Here is a 16,065-nt window from a genome sequence, read left to right on the forward strand (position 1 = left end):
ATATAGTGATCATTTTATAAAAATAACTTTTTTAATCATATTTGCTCCATTTCTACCCACTGCAGCTTTAAATAATGCAACAGTCATTTTAAGCCAAACCATGATGTTTTTTACTAAACCTAACCAAGTAGTTTTGTAGCATTTTTTTGTTTTGTTTCAATTTACATTAACCACAAGTTTAAAACTGCGACCGTAATCCGGTGGAACATATATTTCCCTCAAAATATAATTGAGAATGCGGTTTAGTTGTATGGGAAAGTATTTTTTTTAGGACACAGAGTTGACTTGACAGAAGTGCAGCAGACTATGCACAATTTTTCTCCAAACAATCAATATATATGTTGGCGTTTCATTCACTATTTGGGGTTGATTACAACCCTGGAAAGTTGGACAAGTTTTTCAGGTTTTTTTCTTAAGTTTTTTTATATGCAGCAGAATGTCTGGAGTCTGCATACTGGAAACTTTCAGGCTGTTGGTGACTTGATATCTTACTCTCCGGTGGCACATGCCACAATGGTGCTTTTGTTGTAGTAGATGCTGGCAAGCTTAGCAGTCCAGTCAGCTTAAATAAACATAACAGTACACAACAAAGCAGTTAAGACTGCCGTTTACTTCTCATGCCAAACCCACATTGGCTCATTTAAGGCTTGTAACTGCTTGGCCAGCCTCACATTTAAGCTTTTATGAAACCATGATTCGGGAGAGACGGAAGGTGTGTCTGGTAAAACATATCTTTAGAAAGGGTACAGATATTTGGGTAATTTGATATTCAACAATCTAAATGAAATCACATTGTATCACATATTACAACTAGGAGATAATTTAGACTTGCATTACAACATTCCCTCAGCAGGATTCTGATGACTTTTGCATTTTTCATTGAGCTAAGTCATAAATAATTTGAGTATCCAGGTACTGTTACAATGACCAGTGACTACAAAGGCTTAGGAGAGCAGGCCAGAGCCTTTTTGGAGCCCTGAGCTAAATTTTACACTGGGATGTCTGGAGATAAGCCTATGGGTCAGTTCGGGACGCTCCTGTTAACATTCAGTGATGTCAGCATAGATTGTGTAGTAACATGGGTTATACAAATTTGACCTTTTCCCCTTTACAGATATTCGTGCCTGATCAACAAAACTGATGGATTACTGTGCTGCTAACCGAATGTGAGGCTATTCAGAGCTACAGAAGTATCCTGTCTGAACTCCAAAATGTCTAACGTGACATTTAACATGTCCACCGACCAAGTTGGGAGCACAGTTCTTCTGCCCCACAGAGAGGCCCTCTCCCCTGAGAGTCAGTACAGCATCTCGTCACTGTCACCTTCACCTGACACCAACAGTAGTATTTCAAATATGAGTGACAGAGAAACCACCAGCTCCCCTGACATCAACATGCTGGAGTGCTGCCTCAGCGACGGCTTCTCTGTGGATAACCCCTACAACAACACTGTACCTCAAGATAATGAATGCTGCAGCGTAAGCATGAACCTGAACCAAACCTTTACCACCTCACCCGTTAACAGCAGCGGGAATATCTGGAATGAAAACTTGAGTGTGATGAGCAGCCTTGAGATGGGATCGGATGAGTACCAGACTTTCATTAAGAACACAGAGGATGCAAGTAGCAGTGCAGTGATGTCTCCAGACTCTGCTGGGAGGGAAAGCCAGCTGAGTTCAGGCGAGACTTCCCGTAGAGGATCCACCGAGAACGACTGCTGCTCCCTGAGCTCTGGGGAAATGGTAATAAGGAGCAACAGTTTTTGTCTTGAGGACCAGTCCCTCTTAGTCTCTTCCCTGGAGGAGTCCTCTATGTCTCTGGCTGCGGGCTATCCCGCATTTCCGGCTGATTCTAACCTGCTGTCAACCACTCTGCCGGACGTCCTTGAAGAATCCACAGAAAGAGTCATTGAGAACATAAGCCATCCGTGTCTTGGCACGACTTTCATTCATGCAGAGCTCCCCACTGAGGAAAATGATATGGAAACATCCAACTTTCTTGTAGCTCTACCAAGTGAGAACGAGGGAGGTCTTTCGATGACCTTTGTCTGTGAAACATCTCCTGCCGATTGTGGAAAAGACGCTCAGGTTGCTAGTGCTGAAGCGGAGCCGTTGCCCAGTTTCCCTGGAACATTTACACCAGAACAAGGCAAGACCCTTGAGTCCACTCTGTCAGCTATACAATACACTGATAAGGATGTCCATACTTCCACTCCAGTATTAAACATTGGGAACATGATGCCTGGCTTCCCCTCCTTTTCAGAGTCTCCCAGTATTGGAAGCGCAGCCATCCCAGGACTGCACCCTGCTAAACGGCAGCAAATCTCTGGGACTCCTAACCGTTTGGTTGCAAGACTGCCGCCTTCAGCCAGCAAAGTCAAGAAAATGGAAATTAAGAAGTTTCCCAAGTCCGACTTCAGCAGCGTAAAATCTAAAGTCGTGACAAGAAGTGTGCATCAAATGTCAGCGTCAGGCCCTGCTTCACAGCACAAACCGCCACAAGTTAATGTGAAAAATAAACACACTGAAGCACATAGAGGAGCAACCATTAGGATTAGTCCTGCCAAGTTAAGGAGTAGCACTGCAGTTGTCTCACCACTCACCACCACTAAAATGGTCAATGATGCTCAGAGACAGGTGAATACAGGGGCTGATAATTTGGGCTTGAAAACGATTCAGTCATCTGGGCACAATGCTGTAGATGGACAGGGGAAGAGTAGAGCATCCCCACCTCACCAACACCCAGATGCAAGTAATCATGCTTCAGCAGTCCAATGCAGCTCTAAAACTGAACAAGCAGCGTCAAGCCAAGCAGCAGATGCCGCAGTGCAGCATTCTGGCAATCAGACCCTGTGCTTATCATCCTCAGAAAAATCCCCTGACAGAAGTGGCCAAACGGATCCCAAACTAGCTCCAAAAAAGGGCGTGCTAAACAAAATTGAGGTCAGGTCAGGCTCGGCTTTAGGTCATGACAAGCCTCCTGTCCGCAAGTTGCGGCCTCGCTGCTCATCGGAGAGTTCATTATTGTCATCCAGGCCACCCAGGGAGAAGAAAGCAAGTCTACAGTTTTCAGCCAGCTTTAGCATTCCCAAAGCTGACACCCACCTGAAGCAGACCAAACCAGGGAACCTGAATAAACAGGCCACAAACGGACCTGCTGAAAACTCCACCAGAGAGGCTAAGAGGATCAGCCTGGTGGTGAGTATGGATTTATAATGTAAACAATTAAAAAATCATTTTTACTTTCTTACTAGTTTTCAAGTACTGTTAATATTCATGTTCTTGCAGCTTTTTCTGTGGGCCACATTAAATCAAAATATTTTGGACACTGATTTGGTTGGAGCTGCCAGGGATCTCTGGGAAAATGTCTGTTTGTGTTGTGAACCATCAGGACCAATTGCATAGAGCTTAGGGACTGAGTGAGAAACTGCTCTCTTTGCAGGCAGAATTCAGAAAATCGACAACTGCGGGAGCCTCATGGGATGAGAGTAAGAGCAGATTTCGAGGACGGTCATCTCCTAGACAAACAAGAGGAGCACCACCTTCACTACTTCCAGCTGCCAGTCCCAGACCAGCCACTCTGTCTACCAGGCAGAGGCAGGGAACCCAGGGGAGGGATGTACACAAAACTATAGGGACACCACAGTCCAAGCAGAAGGACAGCACAGGTAAGTGGGATACATAGTAATTGGGTTAAATACTGTACATGCTTTGTGTTTTTTGTTATCGAGTTAAGCTGAGCCTGTGATGATATCGCAGGGGTCTTGAGAAAAGTTTAAAGTTGTTCTTCATTTGTTTCACAAATGGGAAAGTTGACCTATAAATGTTGGTAAATAAACATTGACAGAACGTCACAATCAATACCCTCATAAGTGGCTAAGCAGAGAGCGAAGGATTCCCTAACTTTTTCCTCTGTTTACACAACCGAGAGAGAGAGAGAGAATTGTGTAATAGGCCAATTTAACCCTGTGTAAACTGAAACAAGCACAGTAGAGAAGTTGACTTGGACTGGATTTGAAGGGCCGTGTAGGATTGAAGGCAGCACCAGAAGTACATGGTTTTGTGTGGGGTTTACGTACTGTAGCTGCAGCAGGATCCTTCAAAGCAACACAGTTATGTTATAAGTAGGGCTGTCAATCGATTAAAATATTTAATCGCATGATTGTCCATAGTTTATCGTGATTAATCGCAACTTAATCAAACATTTTTTTTATCTGTTCAAAATGTACCGTAAAGGGAGATTCGTCAAGTATTTAATACTCTTATCAACATGGGAGTGGGCAATTATGCTTGCTGTATGCAAACATATGCATTATTGGAAATCAATTTCCAACAAAAAACAATGACATATATTGTCCAGAAACCCTCACAGGTACTGCATTTAGCATAAAAATATGCTCAAATCATAACATGCCAACTCAAGCCCAACAGGCAACAACAGCTGTCAGTGTGTTGACTTGACTATGACTTGCCCCAAACTGCATGTGATTATCGTAAAGTGGGCATGTCTGTAAAGGGGAGACTCGTGGGTACCCATTTTCATTCACATATCTTGAGGTCAGAGGTCAAGGGACCCCTTTGAAATTGGCAATGACAGTTTTTCTTCGCCAAAATTTAGCGCAGGTTTAGAGTGTTATCTAGCCTCCATTGCGACAAGCTGGTATGACAAAAAACTGAGCCCGCTACAACCTCGGGAATATGGATTGCTTTAAAGAAATTAGTGGCTTTAAAATGAATTTGCATTAACGTGTTATCGCGTTAACTTTGACAGTCCTAGTTATAAGGTAGTGCTTTATACTCTTCAGATGATTGATAAACATTTTATTTATTTACAAGCTTGCCACCATCATTTCAGAAATAATGAACATGACGGATACAAATAATAAATAGCATTATTTAACTTTTAATTTGCGTAGCTCTGCTCCACATGCCATTGTAAACTGAAATGATTCAGGTTGTAGTAAAGCAGTCTCCCCATCAGAGGGTGACATTAAGCAGTTCCTGTAATAGACCTACTGTCAGCCTCATGATGAGCTCAGCCATGTCCCACAGGAACCGTGTTGGATACAAATGTCACCTCCGGTCTCTTGTCCAGGTCTTGGGGATAAACAGCCAACTCCCTCTGCCCTACTGCTCTTCATAGTAAGAGGAGTCCTGGGGAAGGAGGGTGGGAACTCTTCCTCTGATGGGAAGCCATCTGTACGAGTGGAAAAAGCAGGGGAAGGAAAGGGAGGTTTCGAGCTCAAAGTGAAAACAAAGTGTTGAAATCAAGAGTCCTGAGCACAGTAAAGCAGTAACCTTCACATGCATGCTCTGGCTACAGGGATACTTCATAGGGATGCATTATTTTTCTTAAACTTAACTTTTTTTTTTTGTTTGTTCATATTTGACATGTTTGCTGTAGAGTGTAAGATACATGCAGGTACGTTTTGTACAGTTTCTTTATTAAATGTATCAAGAAATAGGTAAGCTGTCGGGGATCATTTAAAGCTTTTCATAAATAAATTTTTACATTGTTTTCCAAGCTTTTAAATGTGCTTTTTTTTTTTTTTTTTTTTTTTTTTTAAACTAGTTTTGGTTATGGACAAATGTCTCTAAAATATCCCATGAACAGGACTCATTACCTGTTATAAGAAAACATTGTCTGGTTTGTTAAGCCTGATTTGGGAGTCTAGGAGCTCTGTAGATATTTTATTTGCCTACGTTTTTACTCATGATTGATACACTGGTAAGCTCAGTATGTGTATTTGTCCTTAATAAATAGGTTCATGCTGCTGACCTCCAATGTTTATGTGCACTCTATTGTATCCCAGGCAGTCAGAGAGTGCAGGCAACAGGAGAGCTGTCCCTTGGAACCGCCTCAACATCAAGTATTAAGCCTCAGCTGAATGGATCCCGACCTCCTCATACTCCCACTCGGCCCTCTCTTATGGGCCCTCCCCATACTCCTACTTCTAGACTACCACGCAAGCCCCCGGGGCCATCCAGGAGCCTTACTGAGGCCAGTACTCACATGAGCGAAGGTGCTGGGAATAGTACACAAGGTAAGCCTAACAAGGATTTACATTGTTTTTAGAAACAGGATGTTCAGTACCCACAGACAATTACATAAACATATAAAATCAGTTTAATGCAGGTGTTTTCTGGGATCAGGCCGCATCTGGACATGGAGGGGAGGGGCCTCTGTTCTAAATAGTGACCCACTTCAGGGCTGGGCTTGGATGTAAATCTCCCTGTGGCAAATCTTTCTCTGATTTAATAGCTCCACATCTGCCAAGACACAGGGGCTTGGCAACTAAAAAAACATTTATTTTAAGAAAGTAGACCATCTTTCAAAGCTATCAAAAATTCTGTATGAATGAGCTGAATTCCAGTCCAGTGCCAGCAAATCATTTTGTATTGTTGCTGAGCTTCGAGTGGTTCTGATGTGTTCTACTGTATTGGTATTTTATTTTCATACTGGTGTATTGTATGAAGAGAAGGAGCACTGTTAGACAGCAGGCTTTTTTTCCACCCAGCATCCTTAACAGCATGCAGGTCTGATTGGCTGAGAGGACCTATTTTCCAAACTGGGGACCCCCCCTCTTGTGTGGTTGTCAAGGCAACGGGTTCTATTCCACTCTAGTTCACACACAGCGTTGCCTGGAGGAGAGTGAGCAGACATACACTACAACCGATGTCGTCTGAGGTGCAGAAAAGGAGCAGTTTCCCTATTTTTCTTGTTATTAAACCCCAATGGCTGGTTACACAGGACTTCGTAGCTGCACTTGGACTGAATTTCCAGCTCATGTTTTCAACAGCTCCTCTTTAATAGCACAGAGCAGTGCAGCATCTAACTGTGATCTCACCCTCTTGACATGCCTGCTCATTGGATCCTATCGTTTTTGTATCATCCCTTTGTTAGCTGCGTTTAATGGAAAAGATAGAAAGCTTTGGAGAAGTAAGTGAGACTGGAAGATGAATCATAATTGCAGTATCCATGGTGAAAGAGCTTCTGAATATTTTAATCAGTTTAGCTCAGAGGACATACGTATGTATATTATGAATATGATGTACTGGATTTCGGACCCCAGGAAGTTTAGCTGGTGCCATTGGCATCCGTTAATGGGGATCCTTTTAAATAAATATTAAAATATTTTTTTTACATGGATGATATTCATTCAGTCATTGTTTATACATTTGATTCTATTGCTACCTCGTGCTATGGTCAATTTTGTCACAATGGTCAGATTAACATTACCCTTTGTTAATCTGATTCGTTGTATTTTACCTTGATGATTATATTTAAGCGCATTATTAAAATGCTTGTTATGGTCTGTCAGCGGTGATTACAGCAGTACTTTATTGAAAGCAGAGGTATTGAAATGCCCAGTGAATTTCAAGTGCTTTTACACAAACATGTGCGACCTTCAAAATTTCACAGCATGATATGTAACATTTAACCAGCACTTCTCTTGTTGGTGTTCAACAGTTTCTGGAGGAGCTTCACATAAACCATCCCCTTTCAAAAGTGTTGTGCTGAAAGCTAGACTCATCACAACCCCTGGGAAAAACACTGAACCATGTGAGGTCACATCTCTATATACACACACACACGCTTTTACATTTCAGACTTGATTTTTCCTTTATCTTGTTTTCCTGTACAAGTATGTCTCATTTTTTTTTTTATTTTAGTTTGAAGATATTGAGCTTAAATTCTGATCAGTCATTAAGTCCCTTTCTGAACTCCCGCTGGTAGAGTAAATGGGAGTGAGACCACATTGATTTTTACATCTTGAACTTCTTACACTATGATAAGAAAATGGCCCTGTTAAATCTGACTTGTGTTGAACTTTAAACCATCCCAAAATACTCAAGCTATTGTGACTCCCTAATGTTATTTGCTGAGGACTCTTAGATGTTGATTGAATTAAATCAGTTGTATCTTTGCTTTTCAGTAGAACAGTATGCTTGATCAAATTATCTCTAGTATAAAGCTGTCTGTGGTTGTGGTCAGTTGCCAGTTTGTGCTCCAATATGGGTCAGATTAACTCCTGCCGCTTGTCTCACCTGGATCTTCTGCTTGTAACAGCTTTGACAGCATGCAGATCTGCTGCTCCCTCCAGCAAAGGCGCTTCAAATTCTACAGTCAGTCCTCTGAAAAGGACCACTTCTGCAAGACTTGTTCGTCTATCTCCAAGTGGACCTGGTAAGAGTTAAATTGTTTCTATTTGATTTATGTATGTGTATTATCCTTTTTTTAAATATTTAGATGGCTTGTCATGGGTGTGCGATTGGTTTCAGAAGATATTGGTTATTTTGCTTTCTGTAATAATGGTGTAGTTTGACAACAAAAAAGGAAAATAGAAATGCAGTTTAAACCTCTATATTTTAAATGTGCTAATCCTGTTTAGTATTCTTGATAGAGACCTGATACATTATGATACTGCTGTATTTGTATCAACTACAAAGAGCACTGTCCTCTGCGGCCTTATCTTTAATTGATTTTCAAGTCTAGCATCTAATTGGAAGAATATTAACTTTTAATAAAAATACGGTAGTGTCTAGAAGATAACTTGCAAATACTTACAAAAACTCTCGGGAGAGTCACTGCCTGACGACCTAACCTTAACCATCGATCGAACCATCGATTATTGATGCCTACTGTAACCTTTTTTACCCAAGATTACATGCTGAGAAGGTGGAAGTGCTTTTTTTTTTTTTTTAAGCCCTTGGTGTCTACCGTCATCCTTTCAGGCTGCATACAGTCCAAACAAATACTTTGCGTTCCAATACCCATACTACCATATTATTTATATATTATATATAGATTTAGTATGTCCCAATACATAGTATGTCAAATGCAGTATGCTAAAAATACCAGGAGGTCATACTACATCCAGTCGCATTTTAGAGCAAGCTTTTCTGGCTATACTGACCCACAATCCTCTGCGCAGTGGATATTAGAGCAAGAGGGTCAAAGTTCAAGGCGCAATGAGTGACAAAGTAGTATGTCCCAATTGTATGCATACCGCATGCAACGGTACATACTTTGTAAGGGCAGCTGCAGTATGTACTAAAAGTAAAAACAAAAAGTATGCGATTTGGAATGTAGCCATAAGGTAGAGCAACCTGTATGTATCCTGTGAGGTGAAAATGAGGGCAAAAAAAAATCCAAAAACCCTTTTCTGGTGCTCTGAGTGCACGGTAATAATTAATTAAAAGCAACCCAGATAAGGATCAACATTTTTATCACCTCCTCTGTTCTCTCATCTAAATATAGTGGCTGGACAGTAAGAGGACAATGTTTAGAGGTTTTAGTATATCGGAAACTATAAAAGTAGTACGCCCTTGTGGCTTGTATCCATAGTGCTTCTACTTTCAGCTGAAACTACTGATTAACTATATAACTATGTATTTTAATGCTGCTCAGTGTTATGAGAAATGTACTTTAGTAAATCAGATGTGGCTTGTGCTCATTTTAACCAGAACATTCAAGTTGTGTTATCCTTTGTGTTCATCAGTGGCAACAACTGTTTCCTGTAAACATAATCACACTATTGCCCTTTGCATCTTTTTGGGCTCTTCATGTGTCTTCCTGTCGTTTACAGAAACTAGACGAAAAACATGTTGCATTATATAACACTCAATTAGTCAGCATGTTGTTTTGAGTCTTGGATTAAATATGTTTTGCAGTCATAGCTGAGGACACATTTTCACAGAGAGCAGTGCCAGCCAAGCTGTTTTCAGCTCAGCTCATCGGACAAAACCATGCCATGAGTCTGTCATCTCTTGCCATCCCCACTGCTGGTAACATAGGGAAAGAGTGGGGGGCTGCTGGATTATTTTCTCATTGGCTGCTGTTCTGCTGTTAGCTCCTCCCACCCCACCCCCTCTGCTCTCTTCCTAGCATCCTGGCTCTGCTACAGCACCGCCATCATTAAGCTTGGAGATGCTGCTTTGCTCTGAGAGATTCATTTGTTTTGGTGAATAGCTGAAGCCTGGCTTTACCAAGAGGATTAAGGGATTTTTAGGTTTTTTTTTCCCTGCCCCTATCACATCTATCAGGCTGTGCCACAAACCGCTGGCCAGCCTTTAACCTTCTCTCTATCTCCCTGCCGTCACAGCTGAGAATTAAATTTTGAGTTGGGAGACCTGCCATGCTGAACTGGGTGCCTTCACTTTTTTCAAGGCTGTCTCAGTGTTGTAGCTCTTACTACTGTTTTTTATTGATTTATTTATTTTTTGCCTGTCAGTTCTGCTATCACCTGAGGTGTGATACACTGAGGCACACCATGGCATGTGGTTCATAGCCAGCATCAAGCTTCAGCATTTGGAAACATTTTTCTTTTTTTTAAGTAATTGTTGGCTAAAAACTGTGGCCGTCTTGTTTTATTTTTGAAAGATGTTATGGTCTCCGAAGCTTTCCCTGTCGAACATCCACGTGCGTTTGACAGCCAAGGGTTTACTCCGAAACATTCAGCTGCTGTCAGGATGCAGGAAGAACACTGTGGTTTTCCAAGCAGGTCTGTCACCTATTTCAGTATCAAATATTTCTGCCAGCATTGTTATAGTTTTTGGGCGTCATTGTTTGTGCTATGATATTTAAGTCAAGCCTACCAGTATTTGCCTCACACGCAGACCTGTGCAGTTAGCCGTTTCTAAAATCTATTTTTAGTATGGCTGTTTACTAGTTGGCAAAGCAGGAGGTTCATCTTTCATTTACCCACCTTGGTCACTAAAATGTGTTACCCTGAGCAGAAGTATTGTAAGATACAAATCTTGAATTCAGGAATAATTGTTTTTTATGAAACATCAGAATTGTGTCCTTTAAGTCATATTGACATTTCAGGATGGCTTTTTATTATTTTTCAATGACTGTGCGTCAAATTGCACTTTGTTTTGCTCTCCTATTCACTGGGACACCCAGTACTCCTGTTTCACCCTGAGATATACCGAGGTTATTTTGGTTATTGGTCTCTAGGTTGAACCATGGGAACCTTGTTGTGATTGAACTGTGGGAACACAGTAGCTTCCTGTGGTTCCCACATTTAAAGCATTCTTCTCCTGCTTTGAAAGGTTATGACCAAATATGGTCATTTATTTTTGCAGTCTCAAAGGTTTTAATAACTCAACGGGATTACAGTAACTGTATTTCTTAATATATTTTATCTTATTTAAAGGTGCTATTGATAACATTCAGCCATTAGATGTTGCATTCTCCTCCCCCATTCCATTGCTTTTTACTTCACAACAAGTTGTTGCCAGACACTTACCGTCAAGCTCAGCCATTTATCCGTTTTTTCCACACTAACTGACGACACAGAGATGCGATGTGATACCAACCTCGTTATACCATTGGCTCACAAGCCTTGTTAGAAGTGGGAACAAAACGTCCGATATCTTCGACAGAGATGAGCAAAACATTCTTTTGGGACCCGTCAAAATTTCAAGAATTAATTCACAATCATCTTTTTTTTTTCAGGAAAAAACACACTTTTATTCAGCACCTTTCTGAAAGCTCTGTGGAGGTATTTTTATTTTTTTATTTTTCTACATAAAAATGTTATCAATAAGACCTTTTAAACTTAAGAAAGTATTATTAGTTTACTTAAAAACAAATAATTGTTTTAGTATATACAAAGGGCCCCCATGCCTCAGTCATTTATTTATTTTAGACAAGTGTCCAGTGAATGCTACAATGACAATTATTGTCTGGTATTGTGTCAACCAAGCACTATATAACAAGTGCCTGATTGTGAGGGGTCTCATCACCCATCATGCTTTGTGCTATGGTGTGATATCTCTTACAGCAGCGGAGCACTATGCCTCAGAGTCACTAAATCACTCAGTATTTGATGTTAAGATAAAGTGGTAAAAAATGAGGGCAACGTGTCATCAACTCTGTTCAGACACACACTGATGAAAATAGCTGCAGGTCCTCTGTTGCCATGGAACAGCAGTCAAAGGGAGAGACGGCCTATGTGCTTATATAAAGTCAAATTCTAATGACAGTGCAGATATGTGTGTTTATGGAAAGCAAAAGCCGCATTACAGTTAAAAACGCTGTTAAAATCGGAGATGATAAAGCCAGGGATAATACTAAATCCGAGAGTTTGCTAATGTGTGAATATATATTCTCTTTTGTTGTAAATACACCGGTTCAGAGATTCACTATATGAATCTCTAAACCGGCCATCTCTTAGGACCATTTTGAATTATTTAAAAAGGTGAGTGCATGATTTTTTTAGATTCAGCAGAAATGTGCATAATGTCCACTTCTGGTCTTGGAAAAGAGCACAAGATAATAGCTGGGGGGAAAATAAACATAGATGGGAAGATTTTTCTGCCAGTTCTCTTTATATGGATATGTTAAAAGAGGTATCACGAACATGGCAATTATCCCACTATTTGTTTTGATTGTCCTATGAGGGCTACAGCTGTAACTACATTTTGCTTCAAAAATAATTTAAAAAAATAAAATACATTTATGAAAAGATGAATAAACTATTACATACTGTTACATTACTGAGGGATAAGAGATAATAATAATAATACAGAACTCTATTTATTTATATAACACTTTTCTTAATGAAACATAGTGCTTCACAAAAGAAAATAAATTGACTATTGCATACTAATACATAACAGAGGGATAAGCGATTCACATGCTACTTACTAACAACTACTTATTTTTCATATTATCACATAGACAAATGTAATATTCCCACAATATGATGTGAGTCGCCACTCTGCAGTAGCTCCACAGCCTGAGTTTGTCTTTGAGGGTGGCTTTATTCTGCATGCAGTCATGTTTGTGGTACATGTTGGCTGTGATGCAGATGGTGTCCCTTTGTGCTCTTTGCACAGCCAGCAGAGGGCATCCTAATTTAAAGAAAACCTTTTAGGTTTATAGAACTGCAGCATCATCAGAATGATTGAAAGCTGAGCAGCGCCGCTCAACTGTTTGTTTGGATCTGTGACAGATATTTTGACATTTGTCATGCTGTGCTAATGTACTGTACATGATGCAAAAATAAAAGAAGAAAAAATATTTCTCTATATAGATATAGATATATCTATATATATATATATATATATATATATATATATATATATATATATATATATATATATAGATATATCTATATCTATATATATATATATATATATATATATAGATATATCTATATCTATATATATAGATATATAGTGTAAAAAGAATTCTATGTAAATTAGGAGGATGCAGTCAGTAGATTAAAATGGGGGATGCAGTTCATTCAAGACCAGAAAAACTGATTTCCGTCTGAAAAAGCACAACCTTGTGCTACAGACAGTACAAGCTCCAGAACATGTATGTAAAACTGTTCATCAATTACAGCGTTAGAGGCAACAGCATTCTGAAATTCATTTAAATGATATAGTAAGGTGTGTGTGTTTTGTTTGTCTTGAAGGCGTTGCCTGTCTTATATGCTGAACAGTTTACTTTAGCTATGAGACACAGAGAGGCCACTGAGAAACTAGTTTTTTGAGCTGAACTGCACATCCGGATGCGGAGCTGTGTAAACTCCAGTCTGTGGCATGAACGCAGCATATAATTATTCAGAAGAAATGGATCTGGCTTTTTTATTATCCTGTTCTCACATAGAAGCTTTTCATTTTGCTCCATTACAACAGTATTCCCTCTGTTGGAGTGTTATTCTCTCTGGAGTGTTATGTTGGCCCTATCTGGCCGGGGCTGTCCGCTCTGCAGCTCCTGGATCAGTTGAAGTTATTTCCTCTTGTTAGATTAAAAACCTTCTCCTCACTGCCAATAGAAACGGCAAGGTCTTATTATGAAAGACATCCAAGTAAATGCAGCATTATTTTGCTCAGCATATCCCACAGTTACATACTGGTGTTATTCTGGGATGCTTTAAAATGATACCCTGCTTAGTGCATCTAAATTTAACTTGAATATGCTCCAGGTTTTGTGGTTCTTAAAGGACATGATTATAAACACTTCATGGGCAGGGGATGTGCCTACTCAGCATTAGCAGAGCACCCTAGGGTGGATTCAACTACAGTGCCATTTTTAAAGATTTTGTCATTGTTTTTACTGTTCCAAATTCAATTGTAACTGTGTCAATATTTGTTTTTGTTTTTCCGTATCCATCTTACGTGGCTCTAACAGCTGTCATTTGAAATAGCAGACAGAGCTAAGTGAGTGTCCCCACAGGCCACTGGTGGAACAGTATATTCCACTCACTGGCATTCAGGCTATTCTCACTGCTGTGTTACATAATGCTCACTACAGTCTCCACACAAACAAACTGTGCTTTCAAAGATACACACAGGTGTCCAATATCAATGAGAAGTCCTTTTCCTCCCTCTTGACCACATGTATTGGTATCGAGTTTGTGTGTTTGGTGTCCTCTGCTCTGGTGTCTCAGTGTAGCAGAGTAAACAACGTCTTCTTCATTAGTAGGATTGACGATAGCTGTTGTATGGGTGTGATGTATTTATAAAACTGATGTAAATCAAAGCTACAGTAGCACGGCCTCGCTAAAATAGGTTGTCCTTGGTGACCAGTGTCTGCACAGCATTAGATTGAATCAGGATATGGAAAACTAATTGCATTCAGAGGATCCGTTTTATGTCCGGGCTGTCGGAGGAGCAGCACTGGGAATCTGGACTGCAGAAATACCCAGGGCTCTGACACTGGAGCTCGCTGCGTCTGTGACCCTGACAGGAGTTGTATAGGGTGGGTGGGGTGGTGCTGCTGTCAGACGAGCTGTAACGCTTATGGAGGGGGGTATGATGATGATCAACGTTGTCACAACACTCAACACATGTTCTTTCGCAGTGGACAAGAACAAACCCAAGGCCGGCTCCCGCCAGCAGCACCCTCAGCAGCAAGCTTCCCAACCGAACCAGCGTAGTGGACCTCCGGATGTGGTACCAGAGAGCGTTGCCAGGGATGGAAGAAAGGACCAGAACATCAAGCAGCTCAGGGGGCTCCTGGCAGCTAGTAACTGCAGATTTGAGGCCGCCGCCATCGTCTTGCAGCACACTTTGGCTGAGGTATGAATGTTTCATTTATGACAGGAAGTTAATTTTTTAAGTTTTATATTTATACTTATATTTAAGTTCTTTTTCCTAGCAAATTATCTAATGCATATAAAGAGAAGAAATAATGAAGTGTATTGTACAATTACTGCAGCTTTAAGCTCCACTGACCTTTTATTGACAGAAATGTAGAGAGAGGTCTTTCGATAACACAGACCTGTTACATATAACAAAAATATGCATTTGCCGTCAGTAATCATGATACTTCTGGAGATAATCGGCCCAGTTCAGTTTGTGGTATTGGATTGCTACTGTAATACGGCTGAAATCAGTGCGTGGCTCACATTACCATGTTATCACACAATGTTGCCTATTATAAAGAAGGTATCACAATATATGTCAGACCGTTATTATGAGGAATCACAATATCTGTCCAACTAGTGGAAACCATGCCCATAAGACTATTCAGAAAGCAGAAATCTTTTTTTACATAGTTTTACAGAAAGCTGAGATTAAACAGTAGACAAGTACTTAGTTTTAGCTTTAACAAATGGATTAAAAACACAGAAATGCCAACAGACCCAAAATGTCCAGAATGAAAGAATGATCGTCTTGATCTCAGATTCTTCTAAATATCCCCTCTTAATCTCAAAATGTACAGTTTGTGGTTTAGTGTACACAAAGTCTGACATAATTACAAGTGTTGCAACTCCTGCAAATCCTGTGTTGACACGAGGCAAACTAAATGCCATTTCTATTTACAGCAACAGCATGGGGGGGCGATTGTAAGGGTAAGGATATGAGCGACTGCACACAAAGACAACACAAAACAGCCCTGTTGTTGTCATCACTGAACAACTGAAGCAGTCCTGGATCAAAGAAAAATCCTGCTCCGTTTAGAAATTAATCTTCATTTCAGCATGTTTTTATGAAGATTTTATCAGAAGAGCTGAACTTCTATCAAAAAGCTCACCATGAGTCTTTCAGTTGTACCTTTTGTAGATTCAGAGGTTATTCAGGCAGGCAGGCAGGCATGCCT

The 16,065-nt window shown here is 40.4% G+C and overlaps 1 protein-coding gene across 10 annotated transcripts in view; it reads left to right on the forward strand.

The window, feature by feature from the left end:
* Positions 1 to 16,065, forward strand: part of mtus1a (microtubule associated tumor suppressor 1a) — a 38,049-nt gene that overhangs the window by 8,830 nt on the left and 13,154 nt on the right. For 9 of the 10 annotated variants that reach the window (XM_037780669.1, XM_037780673.1, XM_037780675.1 and 6 more), the window contains 7 exons: positions 1,115 to 3,197; positions 3,442 to 3,667; positions 5,813 to 6,043; positions 6,904 to 6,939; positions 7,471 to 7,563; positions 8,071 to 8,187; positions 14,824 to 15,041. In XM_037780669.1, coding sequence (XP_037636597.1) covers positions 1,212 to 3,197; positions 3,442 to 3,667; positions 5,813 to 6,043; positions 6,904 to 6,939; positions 7,471 to 7,563; positions 8,071 to 8,187; positions 14,824 to 15,041 — 2,907 coding nt within the window. In that variant the 5' untranslated portion in view covers positions 1,115 to 1,211. The remainder of the gene's footprint in view (positions 1 to 1,114; positions 3,198 to 3,441; positions 3,668 to 5,812; positions 6,044 to 6,903; positions 6,940 to 7,470; positions 7,564 to 8,070; positions 8,188 to 14,823; positions 15,042 to 16,065) is intronic. The other variant, XM_037780677.1, reaches the window with a different exon arrangement.

The sequence above is a fragment of the Sebastes umbrosus genome, chromosome 9 (genome assembly GCF_015220745.1).
Source record: "Sebastes umbrosus isolate fSebUmb1 chromosome 9, fSebUmb1.pri, whole genome shotgun sequence".
Classification (NCBI taxonomy): Eukaryota; Metazoa; Chordata; class Actinopteri; order Perciformes; family Sebastidae; genus Sebastes; species Sebastes umbrosus.